The sequence below is a fragment of the Sarcophilus harrisii genome, chromosome 4, assembly GCF_902635505.1.
Source record: "Sarcophilus harrisii chromosome 4, mSarHar1.11, whole genome shotgun sequence".
Lineage (NCBI taxonomy): Eukaryota > Metazoa > Chordata > Mammalia > Dasyuromorphia > Dasyuridae > Sarcophilus > Sarcophilus harrisii.
In genome coordinates, this window is record NC_045429.1 from 150403349 (window position 1) to 150420416 (window position 17068).

General features: G+C 35.7%; 1 protein-coding gene across 4 annotated transcripts in view; it reads right to left on the minus strand.

Moving 5' to 3' along the window:
• Positions 1-17068, minus strand: part of AIG1 (androgen induced 1) — a 328968-nt gene that overhangs the window by 40096 nt on the left and 271804 nt on the right. For all 4 annotated transcript variants that reach the window (XM_031964185.1, XM_031964183.1, XM_031964184.1 and 1 more), the window contains one exon: positions 2861-2976. In XM_031964185.1, coding sequence (XP_031820045.1) covers positions 2861-2976 — 116 coding nt within the window. Of the gene's footprint in view, positions 1-2860; positions 2977-17068 lie in introns of those variants that run through there.

A 17068-nucleotide genomic window follows, 5' to 3' on the forward strand; every position in this document is an offset into this window, starting at 1 on the left:
GAAAATCTATTACTTAGATTGCTGAGACAGCTGGTGGTATAGTGGATAGAGCCTTGGGCTTGTAGTTCTGTAAGAAGTGAGCTCAGATCTCATTTTTGAGACTCTCTGTTTCCTCAACTGTAAAAATGAGGGTAATATCATTCACCTCACAGGGTTGTTATAAGGAACACATGACAGAGAATTAAAAAACAAAACAAAACACTTAGCACAGTGCCAGGTACATAGTAGATACTGTATAAATGTTTATTCACTTTTCTTCCTTTTCCCCAGAGGGTTAAATATTCTTGGGTCCTAGGTCAGCTTGGGGAAAGTATAAATGGCAACAAGAAACAAAGGAAGCACTGCCAGTCAGGGGCCTCCTTTCCCTTTCTCTCTCAAGGTGTAAAGTTATCCCCAAGTAGTAAGGGAGATCTATTTATTTTGAAATTACCAAAGGATATGGTAATTTTCTGAAATTTTGGCAGAGGGTCCCAGACTTTCCAGTTACACCATTGGTAGAACATTAAAGGATTTCATATCTGGAAAATCTGGCTGTTGTTGTTGGGCTCATGGACCCAGAGATGAACTGGGAGAGAGAGAAAGCTAGAAGCTTTTTGGTAACAATTAAATCCCTGGATTTACATAAAGTGACCTCCAATGTGTGGGGCATTGTTTGGCTATTGGCTTTGCTAGGAATGCCTGGGGCAGAATACCAAAAGAAAAACTACACTTTGAGAGCATTCTCAGGACAAACCTGAGCGAACTAGCTGGCTAGAGCAAAGACATTCCAAACAAATACAGGCTGGCTTAAGGAATATGCAAAGCTGGCAAGAGCCCTCAGTTGGCTTGAAAAGAGTGAGTGGTGCTTCATTTTACTAAGGGATTGGGGGTCTATAATGAAGCCCATGGGCTTTGGTGCATAACTTGAGAGAGTCACACAGACTGGGAGGGAAAGTACATCAGAACAGAATTCTTGAACCTCTGGGGCCCAACAGGATGCAAATGATTTGACAGCATATAAATGACTTTGCAGAAACATAGCCAAAGTTCCCAGAGTAAAAAATTTCCATTCCCATCCATATAAAAGACGTGGCTACAATGTAACAAGATTAATTTTCTTGTGTGGCTTGTAAACTGGTTCCCAAGAAGGAGTTTATTTTTAAAAAATAATGTTTTCACCAATGGCAGCATCATTGCAGTAGGTCAATAAGCTCCCATAGCAACAGCTTTGAGAAATGCTGACTTGCAGGTAAGATTTTGAATTTGTTTGAAATCTCATTATTTTAGAGTATCACCTCATTTATGGGCCATTACTCAGAAGAAATAAAAGTGTTTTGATGTTTGAAGATTTTAATCCTTCTAACTGTTTATGCCTTCCTTTTAATCCTTCCCCCCAAAGAAATCATCTTTTTAAAAAAATTTATATTTTGTACTCAAATACATTCATATACATATATTCATTCCTCATAAATAGAATGCAATCTTCTTGAGGGTAAGGACTATTAAATTATTTCTTTGTAGCCTCAGCATCTTGTAATAAATAGTGCTGATTGACTCAGGAAGAGAGGGAGGCATAGAATAAAGCAGGGTAATTAAGTCAACTATATAGAGAAAAGAATAAAAAAGGGAAAAAAGGCAGTTTCTTAATAATGGTTTTCTTTCAATAAACCATGAATCAGAAAACAAAGCAGAAGATTTTATTACTCTTATAGAGGGCACAAGTGCTTGTGGGTTTTTGGAGGGAGTGGGGCAAAGGGAGGATATAGGAACTGCTGTATGGGATGGTCATAAACTTACTGAGGCCATTTCTAAAAAATGCTACTCCAGAACTGACTGTCTGGCTTCCTGGCAGTGAATCTTTCTTCTGTTCAAATTTAGGGCATTATGTGATCACTCCTTTAAACTATGTGAAATATTAAGCTCAGTTTTATCCTGTATTTCTGGGCTGGCAAGAATAGAATCCTCTGTAGAGCCAAAGCTTTATAACTCACTTTGCAGAAGAGAACACACTTCAGTGACCTTCTTTGGTTGGGGTGAAGTATAACAACTGCTAAGCCTAGAAGGACTTCACCTACACCTTCAAGATAAAAGATGGTGAACTAGATCTCAGAATAAGAGAAGCAGAGGGAGATGCTATAAGCCCTTCTGGTGAGTATTGAAACCAAAAGTGATTTGGTTTTGATCATGAGAGAAATATGAAATATGTGCAGTCCGAAAACATTTCTGAAGAAAGTTGAAGAAGCTAAAAATCTTCTTTATCAGGTAAATCTTGTGTCCCCTAGTTAGTTATGGTCTAATTTTCCCTAAGATAACAAGAAAAATTAAAAAAAAGTTCTAATATGTACTTAACAAATCATGAAATATATTTGCACTTAGAAATTAATTCTGGAATAGATTCTAAATTAAACTAGGAAAATCGACGTCTTCAGTTCTAGTAGAGGGAGTTTAAATAATTCGCCTTTTCCCATTCTGGTTTCACAGGACAACTCCATTATATAAAAAAAGGAAAGTGAAGAAAAAGAGAAAAAGGAAAAAGATATACACACAAACACTAAGCAAAAAAAAAAAAAAAAAAAAAGTTCTTAAGTAATAAAATCAGTGTCCAAGAAAAACATTTAGTTTGAAAAAAGGGTTGAAAAATGTAGCCTTGGAGAGACCACTGCTTACATGGGATTGTTCAACAAATTCCTGTTGTGTGAGGTTTGGCATATACTTTCTAAAAATACAAGCAACTGGGGAAACTAGACAAAGCCCAGGTCTTGGACCAAATGAGGCACGCAGTGTGAATCTGTTAGTGATTATATCCATAATGAAATATGTGCCCAAATTTAGCAGTGCAAAATCTAATACAATATGAAAACACAGCATGCACAGTCCTTACCATAATATATAGCCAACAGCAAAGGTGCACACTGCAGCAAGTCCGCAGCTCCTGCTGGGATACTGATGATGCGATGTCCTCATCTCAATTAATATAAATGGCAGCACTGTTGTATGCTTTAAAAAAAAATCCAAAATAAAAACAACCATCAGATGAGACAGCTCATTGTCACTACACCTTGAACTATTCTTCAGTGGCAGTTGGAAGAGTATAAATTCCTAGCCAAATAAAACAAGGTATCACCAAAGTATGGGATTCTAAAAAGATGAGATAGACTTGGTTCTGTCTATAAGGACTATACATGATTCCATTGGTGTTTCTGTTTTACTCATTATTTTTGAAGCTTTTCTATAGTAAGAAACAAGACATTGAAATGAATATTTTTATATCTACCCAAAACTAGTCTTATTGCACTGGTTCTTGCTCATATAAGATGAGGCTTTGGCTACATCCATTTTAACATGTTGTAGAATGAACAGTTAGAGCAACCAGTCATATTCTATTCCAACAAAATGACCAATCATGATTGTAGAAGGCTGATGATGAAAACCACTACACATGCTCAAAATAAATTCCAAAACCTGGAAAAGTTTAACAAAGAAGTTAATTGTTGGTTCAGCAGAGGAAAGAGCTGGAGAAAGTTGAGGCTTTCTCTTGAGTCACTGTGAGTTTTATATTACATAGATTTCAAATGAGGGAATCAGCATATAAAGTTCTGTTTGAAAGCCTTTTTATTGAAATGTATTCTAGTAGTTAAGTATAAACAGTCAATAAAAATGATGTGAAGTCAAAGCTATTGGGGAACCCAAAATACAAGGTTTGGGTAGACCCCAAAGATCTGGGGGAGCAGACCCAAAACATGTTTTGGGTGGACCCAAGCACTTCTGGAATGGATTTCTAGCTTCCCTAGAGCATTTCTGAAGTCAACATGACCTCTTCAATAAGCTTTAAATTAGACTGTTTGTAGCCACATAAATCTAGGTTAAAATAATATTAATAAATATAAAGTATTACCCATCTACCTATTCCTTGAAAAAGAGGTGAGAGAATAAATATGCAGAATGAGATACATTTTGGATATGACCAATTCCCCAAGAGAGGAGAAAGGGAAAGGTAAAAATAAAAGTAAATGAATGCTTATTGAAAAGTTAGCTTAATTGAAAAGTTAGTTTAAAAAAGTTTACAGCACCCCAAAAGAGGCCATTGTCCTGAGAATTAAAATCTGGAGAACACATGGGCAATTCTGAGAGGTCTTTTGAACTAAGTTAAAAATGCAAGAGGCTTAAAATACTCCTTTCTTCCCCATTAGATTAGAAATTCCTAGAGAGTAGGGATTGTCTTTTGTCTCTTTTTGTATCCCCAGCACTTAACTCAGTACCTGGCACATAGTAGGCACTCAATAAAATGTTTATTGAATCAAATTGAATTATGGATAGACATTTGGCAGTTTCAATTCCTTTCACCTGCTCATAAGCCAGGAGAACATCTTTGTTTTATCAGTGGTGTGATGTTCCAGGGAGAAAATTCTGAACTTAGTGTTTATTCAGTGAAGTTTTTCAAACATTCATTGGTATTCGAGCCTAATGGAAACAGGTGGTAGGTATGCCTTGGCGAGCAAAAAAGATCTTTGGAAGATCAAACAATACAGTTTTGGAAGAACTTATTGTTTATTTTCATAAAAAAAGAAAAATTATTTGAGTAGGAAATAATAAAACTGTGAAAAACCTCTGGCTCACAGATTTAACAGTGGCCTGGATAACTTCTGAGTCTCAAAATACTAGTAATTAATGTCTGGCATTCAGAGAATGTCAGGTGGGTAACACAGGACTAAGGGGAATATTCTACTTTTTTTCCTTCAGTAGCATGTTGATAATGGTGTAGTTGCTTTTTGAATAGTATAATAGGCTTTGAAGGAAATCATGGGAAAATGTACATTTCTGCTTTTTAAAAAAAATTTTTTTTAGAGGTAGGAGCAGGCTACAACCCATAATAAATGAGAATTTATGAAGATGTAATTTAAATGTATAAGTAAAGAAATATGTAACAAATAAAGGCCAGCAAAAGGGATCCAATGGATAGCCTGCATCTTTGGTAGTCTTGTGATATTAGCAGAAGCAAAGAAGGTTATCAACATGCTGTATAGACCACAGACCCCTTGTGATAAAGTTTTGGGAAGTCTATGGACTATAATAGTATAGAACCAAGTATAGATGGATTGTGATCCAGACATCTGAGTGGTGCAGCAGATATAGTGATAGACTTGGAATTATGGAATAATTAACTTGGATATGGAATGGATAACTTGGAAAGTTAATAGTTTAATCTGGCATCAGAAATTTTATAGCTGTGTGACCCTGGGCAATTCACTTAATCTTAGTTTAACTCAGTTTCCTCAATTGTAAAATGGGGGCAATAATAGTACCTACTTCTTAGGGTTATTACGAAGATCAAATGAGATTAAATTTGTAAAGCACTTAGTCATAGTGTCTGGCACAAAGCATGTGCTCTCTTCCTTACCTATATTTCTAGAGCATTTAGCATAGTGCCTGGCACATAATAGGTGCTTAATAAATGCTTATTGATTTGGAGGGAATGCAATATCATTGAAATAACAGAACCATTTGCATGAAACACTATAACTTTCTGGAAATATTCTATCAATATTTCTATTATAAACACAATTATTTCATATTATCTATACCTGGAATTTCAAATACTAGTTTAGGATGCCAAAAATTATTATAAATAAGAAAATTAATATTGAGTTCAAATATATATTTAGAAATCAAGCTACTTTTTGTTACTTCTTAGGGAAGGGAAAAATGGAAAAGGAAAAAACAAATCTCAAACCAAATTGATTAAACATTACAGATAATATTATACCTCATGGTATTTATGAAATATACTCTGAATGATGTTAAAGACAAAGACTTTTTTTTGAGGGGGAGTCTCATTAGAAAAACAATCTTGAAATTCTGCCTTGTGCATACAAAGAACAGAACTGAAGGGAAAGTCAGGGTCTTTAACTGTAAAAACTAGAAGAAACTAAAAGATTAAAAGTTGACAGCTAGAAGGGACCCTGGAGATCATTTACTTCCCATTTTACAAATGAGGAAACCAAGTCCCAGACAGATAAATGAGTCGTCAAGATCATAAAACTAGTTAGTAGTAGAAGAGGGACTAGAACTTGGTTATCCTGATTGATTCTTATTCTAGTATGTTCTTTATTTCTCCCCTCTCTGATTTTTAATAAGTTCAAATAATTAGTATGAATATTCTTCAGTTATACAAGCAACTTTCAGCTTGTTGACTGGCAATCTTGCTGTCCTTCAGATTTCATAACTAGAAGGGACTTTGTATAAATGCCCTATGCCAACTAGTAAATCCACCAGGAAAAGGCAATCAGAGTCTTCAAATAGATACAGAAGGATTGTCACCACCATTCACACCCACATCCACACCCACACAGCTGTTCAAGATACTCATGTCATCAATTAATGATAGTTGTGTGGAGGAATTAGGAGGGTGAGAGATTGGTAGGGAGAGGAATGTGGGAGCTCTTCTAAAAAAGCATACTATTTTAAAACGTCTCCATATTTAGGAAGGCTGGTCCTTGGAATACTGATACTTTCTGAGAGTACTTGAATACTTGTTCAAGCTTGGCAGGCCCTAAGAGAGTTGATGTTCTTCAGCTTACAAGAACCCTGGGTTGCTTTCACACTAAAATGAAGTATCATGTATTGGACTGGACTTATCTATTGTTACATAACTAATACAAAATTACACATTATAGTCATTTCTAATCATTGATTGAAAAGAGTTTATTTCATTTTTTTATACAGTTACTTAACTTCAATAGTACTTGTGACTTGTGAGTTACAAGTACAATAGTACTTGTGATGAGATTCTGCATGGCTCCAATGAACTGGGCACATTGTCTAGTAATTGTAAATAGGCCAATTTAAATTAGTCAATCAGGACTCTAAAGGTGAAACAGATCACCTTGAGATGTAGTTGCTTTCACCTCCTGAGACTTCTTTACACAAAGGCTTTATGAGCACCTGTCAGATATGTTATAGAGGGGATGTTTGAGAGAGATCCAGAGTGAAGATGGCTTCTGAAGCTTCTTCTTTTGTTTTTTTATTTCTACTTGATAGTATTTTTTCCAATTACATGTAAAGATACTTTTCAATATTCATTTTTATAAGACTTTGAATTCCATTTTTTTTTCTCTCACCCTTCCTTGTCCTCCTCCCTTTCCAAGACATCAAGCAATCTGATAAAGATTATACACATAAAATCATTTTAAACATATTTCCATATAAGTCATATTGTGAAAGGAAAATCAAAACAAAGAGGAAAAACCATGAGAAAGGAAAAAAAAAAACAATAAAGATGAAAATAGTATGCTCTGAAGGTCCTTTTAACTGAGATTCTAGGATAAACATCTGTCCACATCTCTGATCTTTTCAAATTTGTAAACTCTTGCAGAAAAAGCTGCAACAGCTTAATGGGCTAATGTTATAGATCTCCAGGTATGGATGCCATATCAAGAATTAATTGCATGGACACAGATCTATTTCTTCTGAGAAGAAATCCTTCAACTTAGTCACTATTTGGGGAGAAATACAGGCAGTCACACCCAGAGGATGAACCAACAGAATTTGGGAGAGAACATTTGCACTGTGTATAAAAAACAAAAAGAGTATTGTTCAGTAAACTTTCTTAAGTAAATCTCCTAGATTCTGCTTGCCTTGAAGAGGCAATGAGTCTTCTGCCTATCACTAACTATCAAAGGGTCTTAAAACAAACTAAAATATTTAGAAGAATAAAAAATCTGATCTTGATTATATATATATTTTTAAGGTATATTATTCTTCTGCGTAAATCCAGGCAGTAGAAAGAGTACTCTTGCATACAGTAGGTCCTTGCATACAGTAGGGAATGATAACATTTCAAAAGAGCAATGTTAAATAAAAGTGGCTAGAATGTCAGCATTAAATTCCAAGTCAGGTAATTAAGATTTCCTTAGTCAAATGCTTTCTAGTTTCTAGTTGACTAAGATGAGTGACTAATATAGACTCAATCAGGATAAAGAATAGGAAGTCACTGAAGAAATAGTTCTCTGAGAATTTTGCTCACAATGATTTCTTGTCTTGTTGACCTGCTGCCTGACTTTATCTTTTAAATTTCATAAGAAAGGTGCTGGATTGGCAGCTGAAGATTATGAGGTTCTGTGTCTCTCTAGAATCTCTAACTAGCAATCTTGGTGCTTGGAGGAGGAAGCAAAAGTAGGATTCAGAGCAAGAAACTTCAGATGTGCTCTCAAATTAACTGTGCATCAGAAACCATAACTCTATCCCTTATAGAAAGATATTCTAGAACTGCCAACTGGTAGCTTTCTAATTTATGCTAAGTAGTTGTTATTTGGTTGAGAGAACTTGATTATGTATTCTTTCATTAGGCACATTATTTATCTGAGTAAATCCAGGTAGTACACATAGTACACATAGTAGGAAATTCAAAAGAATACTTTCTAGGCATAGGAGACAGTGTGTAAAGGCATGGAAGCAGGTGATAGCTAGGCCAACAAAATGCAGGTTCTAGCAGGTACCATCCCAAGCTGGAGAGACTTTGAGTATGGACCCAGCAATGGCTGTTGTTCAAGGACCAGCTGGGTTCAAGGAAACTCATCACCAAGTGACTAATGATCTAATGAATACTTTAGTCTTGGTGATGAGATTCGGTTCCCCTCAATTCCTGGTCAGGGAGCCAAAAATGATGAGGTTCCAGCTCCCCTCAATTCCCAGTTAGGGAGCCAAAAATAATGAGTTTCAGCACAGGGCAAGGAGTTTTGGGAACCCCCTTCTGGTTGGCGCAGGTCCTTCATAAATGAATATACAAACCTGAAAAGTTAAACTGGCAAAAGAAGTTTATTATTAGAATTGAGAAGTTGGCTTTTGTAGGCTGACTTCTTTGGTGATAGACCCCAAGAAAGAAGTAAAGATCTAGCAGAGAAATCCCAACAGGAAGGTGAAGAGGGTATAATCCTGTTAGGGAAATAGGTGAGAGAGATAAAGAGGGAATAACGCTGAAAAGAGAATGTCTTTTCAGGGGGCAGAGGTGGCAGCTATGACAAGGGGAAAGAGAGGTTTCTTGACATGATTCCTGTTTTTGAGTCCTCTGCAAGGAGCTGGGCTGAAGGAAGCTTGTTACATGGGTAGCTTTTGATCGGGGCTGGGGGCAGTTTGAGTTTGGATCAGAATAGAGAATCTTAGAATTGAATGAGTGTCCCTGGACTAATCTCTAACTCACTAGAGTTGGATAGAAATCTTGATCTCCAGCTATGGCTAAGTAGGAGTGGTCCTGGACTCAACTAGTCCCACCTAGATAATAGAATGAAACACCACTTTATCTTAAATCGCTGAGGTGGGTCTCTGAGGGAGTTTCCCAAGCTTTCCCCCCAAAGTACGAGAGAGAGAGAGAGAGAGAGAGAAAGAGAAAGAGAGAGAGAGAGAGAGAGAGAAAGCGCGTGTGCATGCGTGTGTGTGTGTGTGTGTGTTTCGGGGCTCCCCTTGTCACTGGCAACTCTATGAAATCACAGAGGATTTAATTATTTTTGAAAGAATACCTACCCAGATTAAATCCCAGTCAATGAAAAATTAGAATCTCAATAAAGAATGATTAAAGTGACTAGGGGATAATGCTTGAAAAAAGAAGAACCAATCATAAATCACTGACTAGGCTTAATCTTTGGAAGAGCAGTCTGATTTGCCAAGGAAACTGCAACTGATTGGATTTGGAATTGGGATTAGGAATGGAGGTGGGGAGGTATTGAGGGAGAAGGAAGAGTTGAGGATGAGTTTAAGGTTTAGAATCTGAGTAATTTAAAAGTTGTTAGCACTTGGAAGAGAAGGTTGGAGGAAGACTGGGTTTAGAGGGGAAGATGATGAAGTTTGCTCTGGGCATGTTAGTGTCACTTTGACCTCAAAGAGTCTATTCCTTGGATCATAATGGATAGAAAGCTTGGATTGGCCAGAGGGATTAGCCTACTAAATACTATTCTGAAGTATAATAAAATTTTGTAAAAATTCTGGATTGACTTGGTGTCTGATAAATGTAAGGAAAAAAAGGACCTAGAATTCTGGTTTTACTGAAGCCTCTCTTCCCTTCCAATCAGAATAAGAAGCCACATAAAAGCCCAACTTACTCTACTTTCCCTTGATTTTCTCATCTTGGATCTAGCTCCTAAGAAGAGGAAATGACTTCTTTACCTTTGTTTTTCCACTCTCTTCCCCTTCTAGTAAGCACAATAATTACTATACCCTTACTCCCAGTCTTTTCCAGAACAATGCTGTGCTTAAACTGCTATCCTGATGTTCAATCACTTTTTATATCTCTCTAAGATCAAAGACAATGAACACATGGGGATAGAGAGGGAATCAAAGCCAAAGTGGAAAAGGGAGAAATGGAGAGTATAGAGGTAAAAAAGAATAATGGTTGCTTATATTTTTTAAGACTTCATGGTCTACAAAGTACCTTCTTCATGAACCTGTGAAGGAAGATGTAATAAAACCAATATTTCTTTAGAGACTTAAGGTATGCAAAGTAGTGAGCTAATATTTGATTTTATCTTATCCTTCCAAATAACTCTAATAGGCAGACATTGCAACAATTATTACTACATTTTAACAGACAAGGAAACAGAAGTGAATATTAAATGATTTTTCCCATAAATATCAGAGATAGGATTTTAATTCAGGTTTTCCTAAGTCCAAGCCTAACACTCTATCCAACACTATACTGCCTCTTAATTTGTAAGCTTTCTTACTCCCATTTCAAAGACAGAAAATAATGAGGCTAAGTGAAGGAAATGATTTGAGTAGGATCTACCAAGAATGACAGGGTAGGTAGATAAATGGGAGGACAATTAGGTAACAAAGTAGAGTATAGACTCTTGAGTCAGGAAGGTCTGAATTCAAATCCCGTCTTAGATACTTACTACTAGCAGAATCACCCTTGGCAAGTTACTTAACCCTATTTATCTCAATTTCTTTATCTGTAAAATGAGCTGGAGAAGAAAATGGTAAACTTCCAGAATCTTTGCCAAGAAAATCCCAAATGGGCTCATAAAGAGTCTGCCATGACTGAAACAACTAAACAATAATAAGTACAGAAGTATGGTTTTAAGGTGAATATAAAAAAACTTGAAAAAAAGAACTACTTTTGGATCTCTCCACCCTAAGATGAAATGTAAATGTTTAGTAGATAGTGTAAGTTAGTAAGTGGATAGTGTTTTTGTAATGTCATAGGAATATATAGGAAATACCTGTGTGTGTGGTTTTATTAGATGCTAAAAAAAAAAGCTCTTGAGCACAGTTATGTTTTGTCTTAACTAGGAATAAATAGATAGCATTTACAATGTGCTTTCAGTATTTTTAGAAGTATCCAAATATTCTCACAACCATTCTGGGAGAAATGGAGGTAGGCATAGTTAACATGCCTTTTTCAGATGAGAAAACTAGGTTACAGACAAGTTAAAAGATTTGCCCAGAAAAAGTGGCAAAAAAGTGTTTGAGGCAGGATTTGAGCTCAAGATATTCTCACTTTAAGGTTCTGACTCTGCATAGTCTTGCTTTCAATCTATAAGTTCCAACTTGCAACTGTGTCTCATAGTTAATAAGTTTTGTATGTGTATGTACATACACACACACACACATACACACACGACCAAGGTCAAATTATAGATCATATACAGTTTAACACTGAAGTAATGACATCAAACACTTGACATGAATAACTAAAATTTGGGCTGAAGGAACTTCACGTAAGTCGAGTGAACAACTCTAAAGTAGGAACAATCTCAATGTGAATTCTTAGTGTTGAGTAGCTGGAGCTTCTTCTCTTACAAGTAACAACTAGGACCTTGGTAGCTCAAGAACAAGGGGAAAAAAATGGTTTCTGGAAAACCATGATGCTTAGGGTTAGAGACTTGACTAGTAACTAGTAAGAGTCCTTATTATTCCACTCATAATTTGGATGAAACTATCTCTACTTGATCAGTTTAGAAGATGCTTTTTCCTTAACAGTGGAGATAGATACTCTTGTGGGGGTTGTGTTTCCGCTAATTTTGGTTAACACAGGCTATCTCATCTTAACTGAGATTTTTTTTCAAAGCTTTTTATTTTCAAAACATATGCATGGATAATTTTTCAACATTGACCCTGGTATAGCTTTGTGTTTCAGATTTTCCCCTCCTTTCCCTATCCCTCCCCTCGATGGCAAACAATACAATATATGTTATACATGTTAAAATATAAGTGTAAACATATGTGTAAACAATATTTATACAATTCTCTTGTTGCACAAGAAAAAGCGGATCAAAAAGGAAAGAAAATGAGTAAGAAAATAAAATGCAAACGAACAACATAACATCAAAAAAAGTGAGAATGCTATGTTGTGATCCACATTCTCTCTCTGGGTGTAGATGACTCTCTTCATCACAAGATTATTGGAACTGGCATCAGTCACTGAGATAGCTTCTGATTTGTCCACAAACTAGATGCAGTTTTCTCCTGTCACTTATTATCTTATCCCATTAAGAGCTAAGAGTCTGATTTTACCTTGATTGTGGATCTCTTCTGAGACTATCAAGGTATTTTTTTGATACTGGTTTTTCTAAAGTAAATACCTATTCTCAGGAACTTGTACAACAATGACTAACATTTCACACAGGCCATCAAAGTATAGAGAGATGCCTTTTATAGATAGATGCATCTATATCAGGTTCACAATGGTAAACTAGAAGTGAATAACTCCATGTTAGTGAAAATATCAAAATAACAAATAAAATAATAAATAACAACAAAACAAAACCTTACATTTAAATAGTGCTTTAAGTTTACAAAGTACTCTACACACATTATTGTATTTGATTCCCATCATAACCCTGTAAGGTAGTATGATACCTTAATCTTATAAATCTTTAAATTTTAATTACATTAAATTATTTGCCTAATTTGCATGTAAGTAACAATTTTCAAACTTTTTAAAAAGTTTATTAAGAGCCCATTATATGCCAGGCACTGTGCTAAGTGCTAGGAATATTAAAAAAAATTTTTTTTTAAACCACCTCTGCCTCCAAGGAACTTGCAGAGGGAAGAAAAAAATACAAATAAAAATATAAAAAGCAAGTTATTTCCAAGAAATAGGAAATAATCAAAAGAGAGAAAGCACTAGAATTAAATTGAAGAGCTTTCTGTTTACAGGCCCAGGGTTCCATCCATGTTGTTAAATATAATCTGTGCCAAAAAGGTGTTATCTACAACAGCTATTGGAAAGTAGATTTAAAAATTAAGATGGGTACAAACATAACCCAGGAGATTATAATAAAATGAAGAAAGGAAGAGGGAAGTTGGTTTCTTGAATTCTTTTTACAACTGTGTGTCTTTACAATGGGATTGGTTGTAGTTAGGATATTATTATGTACCAATATTGATTAAGGCCTCCTTTCAATTATTTTTTCCTTCTTGTTACTTTTTTTCTTGATGTTTTGGTTAGTTTTTGAGTGAGAAAAAGCTGAGTTTAAATCTGGCTTTGCATAGTTACTAGTTAGTGATTCTGGGTCTGTCTGTCTTTGTCTCTCTTTTCCTTCTTTCCTTCTTCTCTCCCTCCCTCCCTCTCTTTCTGCTTCAACTTCATCATGTGGCTGACCTGTGCATCCTCCTTAAATGGGCATTCTGAGAAAATTTATCTAATCAGAGGGAGGAGAGCTAAAGAATAGAGAGTACTCTGGCACTGAGAATATCAGGGGCAAAGTGATCTTAAAGTTTTAAGTTGTTCCTGGGGCATGAAGTTGAAAGAAATATAGCTAAATAAGAAATTAATTAATGCTTTCGATGGAGGATTTAAGAGAGAATGTAGACAAGAGTCTTCTAGGATAGCCATGTAAGGATGATTTATAATTTATAAGTCTGGTGGGAGAAATCCTATCAAGGAGCTCATGGATCTGATGCCATAGTGAAGAGAAGTATTGTTTTGTGACAGCAATCTGTACTTACTGGAAATGAAGGTAGGGAATTTGGGAGGCAAGGAAATTTAATGTTAGAAGCTTCTTTGGAATAATATTTTAATTAATAAGAAAATAAGATTTTACTAAAAATTATATTTATATGCTTTTCAGAAAACTTGCTACCTGGTAAATTCCTCTTAAGTATATTGGAGTTACATTCTACTGAGGGGAAAAAATTATGTCCTTAAATATAGCATAATCTCATTTAGGAATCCAATAGGCTTGTTAAAACCTATATTCAAAGAAAAAATTATAACTTCCTGATTAAAATATTTCTATTTGAGATTCCAAAAAGGCAGGTGAGATCATCAAAATGAAGGATGCTTCCCCAGTTCCAAATGTAACTGAAAAATGAGTCTAAATGGCCTCTTTGTAAAACATACAGCAGGCATACTTTTCTGAATATAAAGTAATCAGTAATATACTTTACTATAAGGCTACTTTCTCTCATCATACTCTTCCATTGTAGTCTATATGTGCCATAAAGAGTCTGAAGATCCCCTATTTATCTAACAAAGGCAGTAATTTCACATGGTTTTAATTTACCATTGTTTACGTTAAAATAAATGTTATTTTGATTGATTGGCAAAAATCTAGAAGCAGCAATAAAGACAATTATGTTTGACATGGAGACATTTTAAAATCTATAACTCGATCTTTAAAGTCTGATTTTAAATGTCCAATTTGACTTATGGGAACCAGTTCTAATGCTGCTTTATGCAAAAAGCATTAGATTAATGCTAGCACAAAGTCATGTTGCTGAACAAGCATGCACTGGCGTAATTAATCAAGAATATTTCAGAAACGAATTGTCTTCAAGAGGTTATTGATTTACTGTCATGACATGCTTCCCTTTTGGGGTGTGATGATGCTATGAAACTGAGAAGTCCTGGCATGTATTTTTCAGTGACTAAGTCTTGATCTATCTTCTTGGATGATTGCCATCCATGTATTGACATCTGCAACCACTCATGTTTGACAGCCTCATGCCTGAGCTTGGTGGCTTCCAGGTTGATTAGGATTAGAACAGAGGACTTTTGAATACTCTGAGTTTAATGGAAAGCAGATAACCATAGGGGTCTGAAGAGGCTGCCATACTCTTTGCAAATGGCATCCCATTAGCAGTACGTGCACATATATATATATACTCCCTCATACGCACATGTTTGGAATGGGAGCCAGTTCAGTTTTAACCTTCAAGGCATCCTTGTCAGTCAGCCCTCTTTTGGTTAAAAGCATTTATAGAGCCACTTTATTAAATACTTATTAAGCAGTTGCAACTTAGCTGTTCTTCACAGCAGATTCTGTGAGGCAGGTGGGATGAAGTCACTAAACCACAGAAGAGGCAAGTGCTTTCCCAGAGGTCACAGGGAATGTCAGTACAGAGGCTGATTTTTATGCTCAAAAGCCTCCGATCTGGACTTTTTATATCTCAGAGCACTCTCCTTATTCTGAGCCTCCTTCTTAAATTGCACAAAAGACAAAATGACAAATTCATGAACAGACCACATTGATAACCACCCAGGTTGAGGTGGGGGAGCTTATTCTACATATTGTAAAAGAGAATGCTTTTTAGAATTGGGCATCATTTGTCACACTAGAATGGCAGGAGTCAGTCCAGAGTCCAATTTAAATCTACCCTGTTATAGTTCAAGTTCATTTCTTTTTATTCTATATAGTCTTAACAGCCTGAAAAGTCAATACTCAATATTCATGCCTATAATTATGTCTCTCCATTGTTTTCTTGTCTCTGGGCTTTAAAAACTCATTCAGTCCTGTCTGTGCCAATCTTTGATTCAGACACTATTTAGCTGTCACTTAAGATATAGGTTCCTCATCTATATTCCATAGTCTGACAAATGCTTAATGATTGCTGAGTAAATAATAAAATCTATTTCACTCTTTCTGTGGATTAGATTTTGTTTAGCTAAATATCAACAACAGACATGGATTGCCTATGATCCCAAATCATTCCAGTTATAATGCAGTAGGACAATCACTGAGCAATAAGTCAATTGACCTGAGTTCATAGGATTGTAGAATAGGGACAGAATTTGTGACTTATTAGTAAAGTGAATTGCTGAATCAGGAAATTTCTTCTATGAAAGTATGCTGGGACTTTTTCTGAAAATTATAGTCTTAAGAGAATTTGCCCCTGGAACTAAGCACTGGGCTTGGAGTCAAAGATCTTAGTTCAAATCCAGCCACAGACACTTATTGTGTGAACCCTGGCAAATCATTTAACCACTGCCTCAGTTTCCTCAACTGTAAATGGAGGTAATATCATCTGCTTTTCAGCTGTATGAGAATCAACTCAAATGTGACGTTTATAAAGCACCTAGCACAGTGTTTGGCATAGAGGAGGCACTGAATAAATTCTTGTTTCCTTTCTCCCCAAAATGACTTGCCCAATGTCACATAGCCAATATATATATCTGATAAGCATATCTATTCTATACAAGACAGTCTAGCACAATTAAGTTCTGTGCCTTAAGAATGTTACATATGAAACAGCAATCCTCTCCCTTACTTTTCTCACTATAATAATTTCTTTAGTGTCATGAGTTTCAATGACAACAACAACTTTGTGGTCACTGCTTGTGGTGTCATCTGGAATGTGATTAACATCCGGGAAGCAGTGGACTTACCTAAGCCAAGATCAGTGAACAGGATGAAAATGAAAGGGAGTTAAAGATGCTCTCTTCTTTTATAGGAAAGCTATTAAATTAATGTCTGTTTCTTAGAACCTATGGAGATGGCACCAGGAATGATGAGAATTATCTCTTTCAAAGTCCAAAGTATAATACTGCTCCTGTCTGAGAGTATTAAGAGAAGAATGAAGGAGCTAAAAAGAGAAATGAAAGAAAAAAAATAAGCAGTACCTTTGCCAAGAAAATCTCAATGGGGTCATGAAAAGTTGGACACAACTGAAACAAGTGAACAACAACAAAACTGTTCTAGGCCATGGGCTAAGTACCTTTCCACCTAGATTGTTCACTAGATCAGTATTTGTCTCAAGGACAAAGTATCTTTGTTCTTGAAAGTAATACAGAAAGCAATTAGGGTGAAGGATTACCCCATCTTTACTTCAGAAGCCATAGAAACCACAAATGATCTCAGCTTTAAGTATAAGCTGA